Source organism: Globicephala melas, chromosome 6 (genome assembly GCF_963455315.2).
Source record: "Globicephala melas chromosome 6, mGloMel1.2, whole genome shotgun sequence".
Classification (NCBI taxonomy): Eukaryota; Metazoa; Chordata; class Mammalia; order Artiodactyla; family Delphinidae; genus Globicephala; species Globicephala melas.
The window spans coordinates 27,531,465-27,547,875 of record NC_083319.1 but is presented as its reverse complement, the minus strand read 5'-3'; the positions used below and the strand labels follow the sequence as shown (position 1 = coordinate 27,547,875).

Sequence of the window (16,411 nt, the reverse complement as noted above, 5' to 3'; positions counted from 1 at the left end):
AGAGTGGATACCAAAATATTTTTATTTTATTTAAAAATACATTTAAAAATTGCTTAGGTGTAGCTTTGTTTTTTTCCCCCTGGCACCTAGCCAACTTCCTGGAAATTTGTTCTATATTTAAAGAGAGACTTGTATACAGGCTTTCAAAATGTTATATGAACTTTAAAGATTTTATATAATACCAGTCATTTTTAAAAAGCTTTTTACTACTTCTGGATAATTTATTCCTTTGTCTCAAACTCTTTAATTATCAGATGATTCTTTGATTTGATATATTTTGTGGTTTGCCTCCTGCTAATTTTTTAACTGTTAATAAATGATTTAACTCAGGCCTACTGTTTTTTTGTTAATAAATTTTATTTATTTTTGGCTGCATTGAGTCTTCATTGCTGTGCACGGGCTTTCTCTAGTTGTGGCGAGCAGTGGCTACTCTTCGTTGTGGTACGTGGGCTTCTCATTGTGGTGGCTTCTCTTGTTGCGGAGCACAGCCTCTAGGCCCGCGGGCTTCAGTAGTTGCGGCATGTGGGCTCAGTAGTTGTGGCTCATGGGCTCTACAGTGCGGGCTCAGTAGTTGTGGCACACGGGCTTTGTTTCTCCATGGCATGTGGGATCTTCCCGGACCAGGGCTCGAACCTGTGTCCCCTGCATTGGCAGGCGGATTCTTAACCACTGTGCCACCAGGGAAGTCTAGGGCTACTTTTTATTATGCTGAGTGTCAGGGGGTAACAAGATGAATGATTCCTGCCATCTAAGAACTGTTACAATTTGAATATTATAGCCTTTATATATTATAAAGAAAAATGTCTAAAGAGCTATGTTGAAGTATAGGAACCAGTTGTTTTAGTTGTACAGAACCATCAGAATTTAGTCTGAACTGAGAATATTAAATAAAACAAAACTCCCAAAGTCAATGTATATGGTAGTATTTAAGTGCACCTTGAAGAACAGGAAGGAATTGGTAAATGGAGTTGAAGAAAGAGAGGGTGCTTCAGGCTGAACAAACCATTTCATCTTACATTGGGTCCCTGAAGCAGTGTTTTGGCAAACAGGATTTCATATTCCACAAATACTTTTAGGAATTCAGACTTTATGAGCCATGAATTACAATAAGGTTAACAACTTCTTTTAGCAGAGATAGAGTACTTCTTTCTTGCAGTGTATTCTGTATCAAGATAAATGTTCTGCTTTAAGCACAAAATTGTCTGCCAGAGAATATTTTAGGAATGGGGGGAAAAAGTGCTGTGTTTTCCAATCAACACTACTGTTAAATTGTTGAACAGGTGTTTGGAACAAATGAGGCTTCAAAAAATAATTCACCTGAGGAGGAATGAATTATTCTTAAACTAACATCACAATTTAATTGGTTAAAACTTAAACTTACTCAACTAAATTGAAGAACAAGCTTCATATTCTTTTAGCCGTATGAAAATAAGTTTTTCCTTAACACGAGTGAATCTGTCTCCTTGAGAGCAATGACCTTTCTCTGTATAGGTTGCAGTTTATGCACAAAGGGGCACAGGTGAAGATGTAAGTGGGATTGAAATGGTGTCCCTTGCTCAGCTACTAAGGTCCCTTTTCTAATTCCTTTTCCAAAGACAAAGGCACTCTACCTAGAGAAGCCCAAAACCAGAAGTGATTATACACTTGCTTAATTTTGTTGGTGAATTCAGCACTTAGCTTCTAGACTAGTGTAGTCACAAATTAGGAACTCAGTGAATACTTTTTGCATTTATAGAGTACTCAGAAGTACAAAATTTATATTCCCCTTTGATTATGACTTTTTGGCAGATTATTTTATGTGCTTCATGTGATTTTAAAAAATTGACTTTGGGACTTCCCTGATGGTCTAGTGGTTAAGATTCTGTGCTTCCACTGCAGGGGGCACGGGTTTGATCCGTGGTCAGAGAACTAAGATCCCACATGCTGCATGGAGTAGCCAAAAAAAAAAAAAAAAAAAAGATTGACTTTACCCAATCTGTGGTCTTCTTGCAGTCAAATTCCATGTTTATATGGATAATTCCATTTGTTGTGTTTTATCAAATTGTTATTGCTGATATTCTGGATTTTAATTTTTGTTCTTCTGATTCCACTCATGTATTAAAATATTTAAATTTTAATTTCAGGTATATTGTATTTTTTTGCCCCCGTGACCTTGTTTCCCAGGGATATTCATTCCTACCTGTTCAACTCTTGGCTGTGGGAATGAAGGAAGTGACCAGAACTTGGAAAATAGTAGGTGGAGTCACCCATGCTAATAGCTATTACAAAAATGGCTGGATAGTCATGATAGCTATTGGATGGGCCCGAGGTAATATTAACAATATGTGTTCATAAATATTCTGTTATTGGTGTACTACAACTACTGAACAATTCTCTAGTTAAATTAATGGGGACCACATACTTTAATAACAGTCTTTTTTGGAAGATGGAAGCCTTGTTTCTGTTGGCTGGTAAAGTTAATTCAGAACTGGCACTATTCACTAGTACTAGTCATCAGCCATTCTTTTGAGCCTGATTGTCTTAAAAATAGAATATTTATTATTGGTTTGATTAGAAGCCATAACCAGAGGGATTTGTAGTTAATGTGTAGCCACCACCATAAATAAAACAAGTTTACATAAGAAATTATGTAGCACATGTAATTAAAAAACTTTGCTCTGTTTTTTTTTTCTCGCTTTTTTCATCCTGAATAACCTGAAATAGTAAATGTGATTGATTATGGGTTCATGTTCACTCTGCATTACCTACCTTTATTGTATGTTGGAACTGAATAAATTTCTCAATCTGTTGTTATAGTGTACTGCCCCTAAAACTAAAATTAGGAAAGGAAGTGATAAAGCAGAGAAGTTTATTTTTTCAGGTCAGAAACAAACCTCTAGCCACATCTCTGTCTGAGGCCCCAATTTTAACCTTATTTGTAGTACAATAGACAGTTGCCATGAAAGAATTGTAATTGTCTCTGTATCATGAATGTACAAGACAACTTTTTTCTCCCTCCCAAGAATCATATTTTGGAGTTGATTTTGGAATTTTAAGTCAAAAGATAGAATTATGGCTTTATTTCATATATTATCTCAAGAAAATTGGTTAAGTATTCTTGTTTTATCTTGTTCTTTTTAGGTGCAGGTGGTAGCATTATCACGAATTTTGAGCAGTTGGTAAAAGGCTGTTGGAAACCAGAAGCTGATGAATGGCTGAAGATGTCCTAGTGAGTTGGTATAGACTGTACTGAGACTTAGCATTTTATCCTTAGATCTTACCAGTTTATTTAAAAACACATTTTGGGATCTCTAAATGTGGATGAAACAAACAAACAAATAAATAAAAGGATAATGGGAAGAAAACCAGGAAACCTAAGTTTTTCAAGAAGTCTGCTCTCTTAAATGTAGCTTTTAAACTAAATATTGATTCCTTTTTCTGTGGGTTCCTCCTCTTAGAAAATAAAACCAAACAAAAACTCTTGGATTGTTGTAGAACTGTGGGAAGAGTGTGTATTTATGTAGCAAGAACTACATAGGAAGAGAATTCTCTGGAATCAATTGCAGGCTCTTGGCATTTTCATTAATTTTCACCCAGATTTCAAATTATTCATAGTTCCTGGTAGTAAAATGTCAAGCTTATGGTAACAGTCAATACATTATCGTAAAGCCCTGTTAGTTGCTTTAAAAGTGAGAGGTGAATTTAACTATTGAGTTGGCCAAAAAATGCCTTCGGTTTTTAAGTAAAAAAAAAAGACACTTTTTTCATTTTTACCAAGAACTTTATTGAACAATGTATTCACCTTTTGTTCCACTACCTTCTGCCATTTTTCAGGCAACTTCATAATTACATCTTCCCAAAACTTTTTATGTTTTTGAGCAAAGAACTGTTCCAGGTGCCTTTTACAGTCTTCCAGGGAATTGAATTTTTTTTCCATTAAAAGAATTTTGTAAAGACCAAAGTAAATGGAAATTCGAAGGTGCAATGTCTGGTGAACATGGCAGATGAATCAGAACTTCCCAGCCAAGACGTAACAGTTTTTGCCTGGTCATCAAAGAAACATGCGGTCTTGCGTTATCCTGATGGAAGATTATGCATCTTCTGTTGATTAATTCTGGACACTTTTCATCTAGTGCTGCTTTCATTTGGTCTAATTGGGAGCAGTACTTCTTGGAATTAATCTTTTGGGTTCCCGGAAGGAGCTCATAATAGAGGACTCCCTTCCAATCCCACCACATACACAACATCAGCCTCTTTGGATGAAGACTGGCCTGTGGTGTGGTTGGTGGTAGTTTATTTCACTTGCCCCACGATCTCTTCCGTTCCACATTATTGTACAGTATCCACTTTTCATCGTCCATCACAATATGTTTTAAAAATGGAACATTTTCATTACGTTTAGTAGAGAATTGCATGCGGAAATACGGTCAAAAAGATTTTTTTCACTTAACTTATGTGGAACCCAAACACCAAAGCAATTAACATAACCAAGCTGGTGCAAATGATTTTCAACACTTGATTTGGATATTTTGAGTATGTCGGCTATCTCCGGCATGGTATAATGTTGATTGTTCTCAGTTAATATTTCGATTTGGTCTCTATCCACTTCAACTGGCCTGCCCAACCGTGGAGCATCATCCAGCGAGAAATCTCCAGCACGAAACTTCACGGTCCACTTTTGACATGTTCAGTCAGTCACAGCACCTTCTCCATACACTGCACAAATCTTTTTTTGTGTTTCAGTTGTGTTTTACCTTTCTTGAAATAATAAAGCATAATATGCCAAAAACGTTGCTTTTTTTCTTCCACCTTCAATGTTAAAATGGCTACACAAAAATTCACTACTTTTGATAAGTCTTTTTTTAACTGCACACTGATGTGACAGCTGTCACATACAATCTAACAAAATTGTTTCGAATAAAGTTAAAGACAATTAAGTGCTGCTAGAGCCATCTGCGGAAGAAACTGAACAAACCTTTTGGCCAACGCAATACATATAAAAATAAGAAAAAGATTAGAGGAAATAACCCATTCTATGCTTGTACGATGCAGACTACCTTTTGCACCTATTTAAGAGAATCTAATCATTAGGTGTTCTCTAAAGACACTGACCCAATCTTAAATAAGTCACAAATATATCCCTGATGCACCTGAAAATGAAATAGAGAAATACAGTTACTATTCCCACAATTCAATAAGGAAAGCCTTAGAATTTAGTGGCCATAATAAGCAAGGTGAGGAAGTCTTCATGTGAAAATAAGCTCGTTAGAATGGATTAAAAATGAAGGTTGAGAAGCAGTATGAATGATGAAGTATATGTTTGAGTGAACCGGTAGATTTCAGGATGTTTACCTTGGAATGTACCCTTAAAGCTTAAATGATGTAGTTTAGAAATAGAACAAAGGAGCTTTGATTGATAATAAGTTATAAATAAAGCATTGGTGTTATTCAGGGGAAATTTTTCTCATTTTGAGTATGTGCTTTGAAACGTCTTCCATGAAACATTTCTTGGGACTGTAAAACTGAAATCAAATTGTGATTCTCCTGTGTTCAGAACCTTGCAGTGACTCCCCAGAAGGCCTGTGAGACCCTCCAAGATCTGTGTCTCTCCCGCACCTAATTTGCTCTGACTTCAGCTCTTACTGTTCTCTGCCTTGCTCACTGCACTCTGTCCTTGAGCAAGCCAGGTGTTGTCTGGTTTAAAACTAACTTCTCTCTCTGCCTAGAAGCTTCTTCCTCAGGTGGCCAACTCCCTTATCTGCTTTGCTCAAAGGATTTTCTCAGAGCTTACCTTCTCAATGAGGACTACCCTGCTTAAAATTGCAACACTTCCCTCTATTTCTCCCACAGCATTTATCATATTTTATAATTTACTTATTCATTATGTTTATTTTTCTCTCCCTTTGGCTTTCCTCCATGCTTCAAAGAATACAAGAGGTGAAGTATAGGGATTTTGTCTTTTTTGATTGCTCTTATATCCTAAACACCTATCACATAGTAGACAGTAAATATTATGTGAATGAATGAATGATTAACAATTTGTCAAGTGAAATCATTGGGATCCATTATGATATTTTGTGTATGCATATATATATGTTTTCATATATTTATTACCAAATACTTTTGCATAGTGAAAAAAGCCTGTATGGTCTTAGAGAATACATACATTGTAATAAACAGGATGTTGGTAAAAATATGAATGTTAGAGGTGCTGGCGAGGTCTTAGAGGAATTGAGGAACATGATACTGGAAACTGGAAGAAAGGTGATTTAGTTGTATGGCTGCAGTTGTGTGGAAAGCATAATCTGTAAGCATTGAACTTGGATATTTAGTTGAGTTTCAGAAGCAAAGTGTTGGCAGTCTGAGCTGGTTTCTTCTTGCTTCTTACAGTGAAGTGTGAGAGGAAAGAGTTGAATTGAGGGAATAACTGCTAAACAAAGAAACCAAGACTTGATGATTTGGGAAATTCTCAGCCTATACAGATTGCAAAAGATGATAAAATTAGGAGAGTCATTCTTAGGAAAAGCTTGCTGTGGAGAGAAAGTTAAGGGTGTGGCTGGACAACATTTGCTAGTGTTAAAAGAGATTAGGCGTGTGATTCATGGATCCATTCAGCTATCATAGCAGAAGCCTGGAATAGAGATGAGATTATCCAGGAAAGATCCGTGAAGGACCATCTTGACTGATGGCGTGGATCCCCTGTGTCATGCATAGGAAACCCAAAAGATTTTTGAAAGTGTTGTATCAGCAGAAACACTGCCAGGTTGGACTGAAAGGGACAGAGACAAGATGAAATAAAAGAAGTCAGACTCCCAAAATTCTACAGGTAGAAACAGGCTGATAAAATTTTTAGCTGTCGTATGTGCTACCATTCAGGGAAAAGGAAGAATGGGTTTAAGGTCGGACCTGCGGGCCTAGAAACCTGAGGCCAGACCCATAGACTGGAGTCACAGGTGCAAAAGCCAGAGCCATGAATGCAGAGATTAGAGCTGTAAACTCAGAGGACGGAGCCTCAGGCCACAGAAGATTATTCCTGGGTCTTGAAACCTAATGGAATTTGCCCTGCTGGATTTTGAAATTGCATAGGACTGTGATCACTTTCTTCCTTCCATTTTCTCTCTTTTGGCATGGGAGTGCTTATAGCTGCTACCTATGCTTATTCCACCATTGTATTTTGGAAGCAGATAGCTTATTTACTAGGTTCACAGGAAACTAATAAGTATAAGAATTTTCTGAATGCATTCTGATCTTTGTAATCAATCTCATTGACCTTTTCCTAAATCCCAGCCCTGCTCCAATCCCCTGCTTCAATTTATTGTTTACAGAATCCTTGCTCCTCAGATTCATTGCTTCTGAATTTATGCTCTAAGAGAACACAATCCAGAGTAGAATATGTGTATGCTAAGATGCCCATGATGAGGCACTATGGTTCAGAAACCAAACTATTAGAAACAGAGTAGCAAAAGGACATTAAGACAATGTCTTAATGGAATTAACTGTTTATTTTTTATCTCATCCTTTTAAAAGTCAGTTTGGTGTACATTTTATGATACAGTTGTACATGTACATAATTTATAAATTAATTGACATATATTAAGGAGTGTCTTAAAACACTTTTACCACTAGAGATGCACACTCAAAAAGTTTGTGGACCGCTGTTCTAAAACAGGAATGCTGCCCAGTTATTGGTAGGCAAGATCCAAACCCCTGTTACCCAAACCTAACTGTTTTGAACTCAATCCTTAGCTTGTACTGATTAAACAAACTACTTATTTTTCATAAAGTGGTTTATAGGGGCTTTTAAATTTGTCATATTTTATACTGTGGCATTCTAAGAGTTTATTATTTATCTTTTTCTAGTTTTAAGCATAAAGAGCTAGAAAATGATCTGTTACTGAGATATACTTTATGTGGCAAATATATGACATGAAAGTAGTGCTTGTTATATGTTAATAGATAAACATATTATAGACTTTAAATTTTAATGTATTGGGTAATGTATTGGCTCACGCTAATATTTTGTGCTGGAGTTAGCTAAGTCATGTGCTGGAGCTGGCTCATACTGTTTTATGAGAGCCGTTCCACACAGCAGCCTGAAGTGGGCTGTGGGAGTACAGTTGGGCTTCTGTATCCATGGTTTCTGCATCAGTGGATTAACCAACTGTGGATCAAAACTATTAGAAAAAAAATTCCAGAAAGTTCCAGAAAGCAAACCTTGAATTTGCCATGTACTGGTAACTGTTTACATAGTACTTATACTGTAATTACAACTGTTTACATAGCATTTACATTATATTAGGTATTGTAAATAATCTAGAGATGGTTTAAAGTATGTGGGAGGATGTGCATAGGTTATATGCAAATACTACATCATCTTATATCACGGACCTGGGCATCAGTGGATTTTGGTAAATGTGGGGGCTCCTGGAACAAATTCCCTGCGAATACCACGGGGCGACTGTATGTACACTGTGGAAATGAGGAAATGCTGCAAATCAGGGCTTTCTTTTCCATCCCCCATCCCACCCAAGGAACTTGGTTAGCACTATAAAGTTTTTCAGGGCTAACGTACTTTTCCCAAATCATGCTGTGGAACGTGGGACTTTCAAATCCTTTGTGAAAAAGTGTTATGTGGTCAATTCGGAAATATTACATATAGAAATGTACTCTCTTTATCAGAAAGTCACAGTATGTATGAACATTCTAAACTTTGATACTTTATGCTGTGAAGAAAGGTATCTAACTTTATGTAACTCAGCATTTCCAAAACTTTATATTTACAGAACTCATTTTTGTGTTACATCTATTAATAACTCATTAAATTAATATTTTGAGAATACTGTTTGAGAAATATAAAGATAAATAATATTTATTACTTATTGAGTTAAAATGTGTTTTATTTTCAGCCCTGCCAAGGTAACCCTGCTGGGGTCAGTTATCTTCACATTCCAGCAAACCAATCATCTGGCAATATCAAGGCATAATCTTATGTTCCTCTATACTATGTTTCTTGTGGCCACAAAGGTAAGAGTTCAAAGTAGCAATAAAGCAGTATTACAAATTCTGTGTAACCAAAATTCTGCATAAGGCAAGTAATGGAAAAATTTATTTTTTATTATAGTCTAAAAATATCAATTTTGGGGAGTTATTCAGCACATCCATGACTTACTGAAACATAGCTCTTCTATGATTCCTCATTTGATTTATGCTGAGGCTATCAGGAAGGATCTGCAGATAACCTTGTAGTATTTACATTGGAGGCCAGAGAGGAGTGGAAATAGCCAAGGCTGATCAGAGACTGCAAAGTGTTGTGTCGTTTGTAAAATGAGGTTCTCGGAGTAGATGTTCTCTGAGGTTCCTTTAAACTTTAAAACTTTTATATGTTTATATTAGGACATATTTGTGGTCAGTCTCTTTAATTACTGTTGTCTGGTTGGATGCTTTATCCCTTCTTGAAGTTAGGAAATAGTATAAGATGGTATAAGACCATAGGTTTCAGAGACAGGCAGTCTTAAATTCAAATCCTAGCTTCGCTGTCTAATCCCTGAATAGGCAAGTTACTTAATGTCTCTGAATCCTGATTTCCTCGTCTTCATTGTACCGATTGTTGATATGGTTCGAGATGACATATACCATTCTATGACTGTGTCCGACACATCTTATTTATTTATTTATTTATTTATATTTATTTATTTTTGGCTGTGTTGGGTCTTCGTTGCAGCACGTGGGCTTTCTGTAGTTGCGGTGAGCGGGGGCTGCACTTCGTTGTGGTGCACGGGCTTCTCATTGGGGTGGCTTCTCTTGTGGAGCGTGGGCTTCAGTAGTGTGGCTCGCGGGCTGTAGAGCACAGGCTCAGTAGTTGTGGTGCAGAGGCTTAGTTGCTCTGCGGCATGTGGGATCTTCCTGGACCAGGGCTCCCTTGCACTGGCAGGTGGATTCTTAACCACTGCACCACCAGGGAAGCCCTCTGACACATCTTATGAATTTTACTTCAGCTGTATGATGAGACTAATTCTGATTGATTATTCTTCTTCTTAAAATTTTTATATATTCACTATTCACGAGTAGACAATTGATTTTAAAATATTATTATTTAAGCCTAGAGAAATTTTATAGATATCTGTATCTCAGCCTAGATGTTTCTGACTAAAAACTTACCTATGAGATGCTTAGAAGGAAAACAGTATGTATTATATAAATTTATATCTTTGAAAGAACCAAATCACTGTAGGGATCATTTATTTTTATTCCAGTAGTCTCTGCAGTGGAGGTGATCTGTGGTTGTTCTACTTCAGATATCTGAGGCAAAATCTCTTCATATGTGCGTTCTTCTAACAGTCATCAGATTTTTTGTTTTGTTTTGTTTTGTTTTGTTTTGTTTTGTTTTGTTTTTTTGCGGTACGCGGGCCTCTCACTGTTGTGGCCTCTGCCGTTGCGGAGCACTGGCTCCGGACACGCAGGCTCAGCGGCCATGGCTCACGGGCCCAGCTGCTCTGCGGCGTGTGGGATCTTCCCAGACCGGGACACGAACCCATGTCCCCTGCATCAGCAGACAGACTCTCAACCACTGCGCCACCAGGGAAGCCCAGTCCTCAAATTTTGAGCTGCATTTTTTTGTAACATTTTTACTGAGATATAGTTTACATACCATACAATCCATCCATTGAAAGTATACAATTCAGTGGTCTTTAGTATATTCACAGAGATGTGCAGCTGTTACCACAATTGATACTAGAACATTTTCATCACCCCAAAATAAACCTCATACCTGTTAGCAGTCACTTCACATTTTCCCTCAATCCCCTCAACTGTAGACGACCACTGATCTACTTTCTGTCTATAAATTTGCCTATTCTGACATTTCATGTAAGTGGAATCATGCAATATGTGGCTTGTGACTGGTTTCTTTCACTTGCATGATGTTTTTGATGTTCATCCATGTTGTAGTATGTATCAGTACGTTATTCCTTTTAATTGCCAAATAATATTCCATTGTGTGGGTATACCACATTTTATTTCTCTATCAGTTGATGGATTTTGGGCTGTTTTACCTTTTGGGTAATATGAATAATGAGCTATGAACATTCATGTACACGTTTTTGTGTGGACATATATTACATTCCTCTTGGGTGTATCATATAGGAATTGAATTATTAGATCATATAGTAATTCAACGTTTAATCTTTTGAGGAACTAACGGACTGTTTTCTAAAGTGGCTTCATCATTTTATGTTCCCACCAGCAATGTATGTGAGAGTTCTAATTTCACCACATCCTTAACCAATGCATATCTTTTTTATAGCCATCCTAGTGGGTGTGAAGAAGCAATTCATTGTGATTTTGATTTATATTTCCCTGATGACTAATGATGTTGAGCATTTTTTATGTGCTTGTTGGCCATTTGTATATTTTCTTTGGAAAAATATCTATTCAGATCATTTGCCCTTTTTTAATCATGGCATTTGTCTTTTTAATGTTGAGTTGTAAGATTTCTTTATGTATTCTGGATACTGGAGCCTTATTAGATTTCTGGTTTGTAAATGTTTTCTCCTATTCTGTGAGTTGTCTTTTCACTTTCTTCATAGTGTCCTTGGAAGCACAAAATTTTTAAATTTTGATAAAGTCCAATTTGCATATTTTCTCTTTTGTTGTGTACGCTTCTGGTGTCATATCTAAGAACCCATTGCCAGATCTAAGGTCAGAAAGATTTACCTCTGTGTTTTTTTCTAAGAGATTTATAGTTTTAGCTCTTATATTTAGTTCTGTGATCTGTTTTGAGTTAATTTTTGTGTATGGGATATCTAGTTGTTTAAGCACCATTTATTGAAAAGACTGTTCTTTCCCTCATTGAATTGTCTTGGCACCCTTGTAGAAAATCAGTTGACTGTAAATGTAAGAGTTTATTTCTGGACTCTCACTTTTATCCCATTCATCTCTATGCCTATTTTTATATTTGTACCATGCTATCTTAATTATTTCAGCTTTGCAGTAAGTTTTGAAATTGGGAACTGTGAGTCTTCCAGGTTTGTTCTTCTTTCTCAGGATTGTTTTGACCACTCTAGATCACTTGAATTTCCATATGAATTTTAGAATTAACTTGACAATTTCTGCAAAGAAGGCCAGCTTATGTCTTCATAGGGATTACATTGAATCTGCAAATCAGTTTGGGGAGTACTGTCATCTTAACAATGTTAAGTCTTATAATCCATCAACATAGATTTTAAAAATTTATTTAGGTCTTCTTTAATTTTTTTCAATGATGTTTTCAGTATATAAGCCTTACACTTCAGTTGTTAACTTTATTCCTAAGTATTTTGTTCTTTTTGATGCTATAGTAAATGAGATTGTTTTTTAAATGTTTTATTTTCGGATTGTACCTTGAAAATGTGTAGAAATAAAATTGATTTTTTATATGATCTTGTATATTGTAACCTAGCTGAATTTATTTATTAGCTCTAATAGTTTTTTTTTTTAATGGATTCCTTAGGGTTTTCTACAAGATCATGTCATTTGCATAGAAATAATTTTCCTTCTTCCTTTTCAATCTCCATGTCTTCTTATCTCATTTTCTTGCCCAGTTGCCCTGTCTAGAACTTCCAGCACAATGTTGAATAGAAATAGAGGGAATGAACATCCTTATCTTCTTTTTGATCCTAGGGAGAAAGCATTCAGTCTTTTACTAACAAGTATGATATTAGCTGAGGGTGTTTTATAGGTGCCCTTTATCAGATTAAGTTAGTTCCCTTCTCCTCGTTTGTTGAGTTTTTTTATCATGAAGTAGTGTTGGGAGCTATATACATTTTGAGAGTTTCTAACTTTAAAGAAAATGAATGTGTGTTGTGGGTTTAGTTAGATTAACTGGTACTGGTATCTGTTAAATTTTTTGAATTGCAAGGATCAGTTTTTGTTGAAGGCCTAATTTGTAGCATAAAAATGATAGCTTTTCTTACAATTACTGCCAGACATATAGTTGTTTATTATAGCACCTAAATTTAAATACCATATCACAAAGTGATAATAAAAAGATATTTTAAAGTAGAATAACATACAGTATTGAACTTTTCTCATAGTATTCCTCAAATCTTCCTAATTAGAATATTATTCCCCTAACATTTTAGAATAATATTCTAATAATATTCTAATAATTTAGAATAATATTCCCCAACATTTTACTAAATATCCACCAACTTCTAAGCAGAATATTCATTTTTAGCTCATCCTTTTGCCCAGATTCCCTTTAGATTTATACTGATTTTTAAATAGCTTGTGATTTGTTTGAGTAGCTACTATAGTTTTTCATTTCTTAGGTATAAAATAATGAATTGACAGAATATACAGAGAAAAAATCGGCACTAATTATTTTTCTTTACCTTGCTTTTCTTGTATTATTTATATAGTTAGGAAATTTGCATTGTGTGTTTGTTTTGGATAATAATCCAGTGTTTTGACATATACAAAGGATGCTAATAAATATGATTCCTCTTTTCAAAGAGAATATCTCCCACAAGTAAGACAAGGGCACAGGTATCCATAATACAAGTATAAAAAGAGTAACAGAAAGTAAGTGCCACCAGTATTGCTCGACCTCTAGAATCTCTGTTGTCATCTCACCCACTAGAAGCTGCTCTGTGGTAAAACTCGGGTATTCTCACCCTTGAAATGTGCAGCCTAGCTATGGACTTGTGGCACCATCCCATGTAGACATGAAGTCTCCTCCCTGCCCCACGCCTGCCTATCTTCCTCTTGACACCCTGCCTGAGGATTCCAGTTAGTTTAGCTGCACCTAATGTCAGTCTCTCCCATTGGAGATGATTTGAGAAAAGTTTCAGAAGCATGGAATATCTTTTGGCTCCTCAGTGTAAGAAGTTATTGTGAAATAGATAAAGCAAAGGGAGACTTGAGTGGTCAAGAATGATTAAAACCGAAAAGAGGCTGTTGGATTTTGAAATTGAGGTATTTGGTGACCTTGGTAAAGTAGTTTCAAATGGACTGTTAGAGAATAGAAAAAAGTTTTTGATAGACAGAGGTGAATAAGAGGAAGTAAAGACGAGGAGTGTAAACTACTTTAAAGGGATTTAGAGTCTAAACAAAAACAACTTGGGAGGGGAGTTTGGCAGTATCCGATAAAGTTGAAGATTTATGTATCTTGGACTTCCCTGGTGGCTCAGTGGTTAAGAATCCACCTGCCAGTGCAGGGGACACGGGTTCAAGCCCTGGTCCAGGAAGATTCCACATGCCGTGGAGCACCTAAGCCCGTGCGCCACAACTACTGAGCCTGCGCTCTAGAGCCGGCGTGCCACAACTACTGAAGCCCACACGCCTAGAGCCCGTGCTCCACAAGAAGAGACGCCACCACAGTGAAAAGCCCGCGCACCGCAACGAAAGTGTAGCCCCTGCTCTCCGTAACTAGAGAAAGCTTGTGCACAGCAACGAAGACCCAACTCAGCCAAAAATAAATAAATAAAATAAATTTATATTAGAAAAAAGATTTATGTATCTTGTGAACTAGTAATTCCATTTCTAGGTATAACCTACATCAGTCTCCCAAGGTGTAATACAGAACCCAGCTTCATCAGGATCTCTTAAAAAATGTTTTAGCATTTAAGTAGTGTTTAATATTCATTTACTAAAAACTTAGGAATGAGCTCCTTTAAAATTAACAAAAAAATCAACTTTACTGAAGTATAATTTGCACATAATAAAATATAGCCTTTCTAGAGTTTCAGTAAATTTGTGTACCTATGTAACCACCACTACAACCAAGATATGGAATATTTCCATTACTTGAAAAAGTCCCTTGTGCTCTAATCAAGTACATCCCAACCACCACCCATGGCCCCAGGGTGGAACACCCATTTCCATGTAAGTGGGATCATATAGTATATATTTTTTCTGTCTGGCTTCTTTTGCTCAGCATGTTTTTGAGATTTATCCATGTTGTCGCATATTCCTTTTTATTGCTAAGTAGCATTATATACCACAATTTGTTTATGTAATTACCTGTTGATGGATTTTGGATTATTACCAGCTTTTGATTATTTGAATATGGTTATTATGCATAAAGCTGCTATAAACATGTTTACTTTGTGTGCACATATATTTTCATTTCTCTTGGATATATAGGAGTGGAATTGTTGGGTCACGTGGAAAGCTTATGTTACGTGATACAAGCTTAATATACAGAAATCTATTGCTTTTCTATACACTAATAATGAACTATCAGGAAGAGAAAGTAAGAAATCAATCCCATTTAAAATCTCATCAAAAAGAATAAAATACCTAAGAATAACTTAACCAAGCAGGTGAAAGACTCATATAACAATGATGAAGAAATTTGAAAATGATACAAAGAAGTGGGTCTGTTTCTGTTTTGTATATAAGTTCATTTGTATCATTTTTTTTTAGATTCCACATATAAGTGATGTCACCTGATATTTGTCTTTCTCTTGTTTCACTTAATATATTAATCTCTAGGTCCATCCATGTTGCTGCAAATAGCACTATTTCATTCTTTTTTATGGCTGAATAATATTACATTGTGTGTGTGTGTGTGTGTGTGTGTGTGTGTATGCACACACACATACAACATCTTCTTTATAGATTCATCTGTTGACGGACATTTAGGTTGCTTCCATGTCTTGGCTATTGTAAATAGTGCTGCAGTGAACATTGGGGTGCATGTATCTTTTCAAATTATGGTTTCTCTGGATGTATGCCTTGGAGTGGGATTGCAGGATCATATGGTAGCTCTATTTTTAGTTTTGTTTTTTTTAAACATCTTTATTAGAGTATAATTGCTTTACAATGGTGTGCTAGTTTCTGCTTTATAACAAAGTGAATCAGTTATACATATACATATGTCCCCATATCTCTTCCCTCTTGCATCTCCCTCCCTCCCACCCTCCCTATCCCACCCCTTTAGGTGGTCACAAAGCACCGAGCTGATCTCCCTGTGCTATGTGGCTGCTTCCCACTAGCTATCTGTTTTACGTTTGGTAGTGTATATATGTCCATGCCACTCTGTCACTTTGTCCCAGCTTACCCTTCCCCCGCTCCCCGTATCCTTAAGTCCATTCTCTAGTAGGTCTGCATCTTTATTACCGTCTTGCCCCTAGGTTCTTCTGACCATTTTCTATTTTCTTTTTTTTTTTTAGATTCCATATATATGTGTTAGGATACGGTATTTGTTTTTCTCTTTCTGACTTACTTCACTCTGTATGGCAGTCTCTAGGTCCATCCACCTCACTACAGATAACTCAGTTTCGTTCCTTTTTGCGGCTGACTAATATTCCACTGTATATATGTGCCACATCTTCTTTATCCATTCGTCTGTTGATGGACACTTAGTTTGCTTCCATGTCCTAGCTCTTGTAAATAGAGCTGCAATGAACATTTTGGTATATGACTCTTTTTGAATTATGGTTTTCTCAGG

The 16,411-nt window shown here is 36.3% G+C and overlaps 1 protein-coding gene across 3 annotated transcripts in view; it reads left to right on the top strand.

Annotated features, from left to right (window-relative positions):
- TMEM38B (transmembrane protein 38B) overlaps positions 1-16,411 on the top strand; it is a 116,834-nt gene that overhangs the window by 35,667 nt on the left and 64,756 nt on the right. For all 3 annotated transcript variants that reach the window (XM_030859118.2, XM_030859117.2, XM_060300670.1), the window contains exons 3-5: positions 2,124-2,308; positions 3,121-3,208; positions 8,886-9,003. In XM_030859118.2, coding sequence (XP_030714978.2) covers positions 2,124-2,308; positions 3,121-3,208; positions 8,886-9,003 — 391 coding nt within the window. The remainder of the gene's footprint in view (positions 1-2,123; positions 2,309-3,120; positions 3,209-8,885; positions 9,004-16,411) is intronic.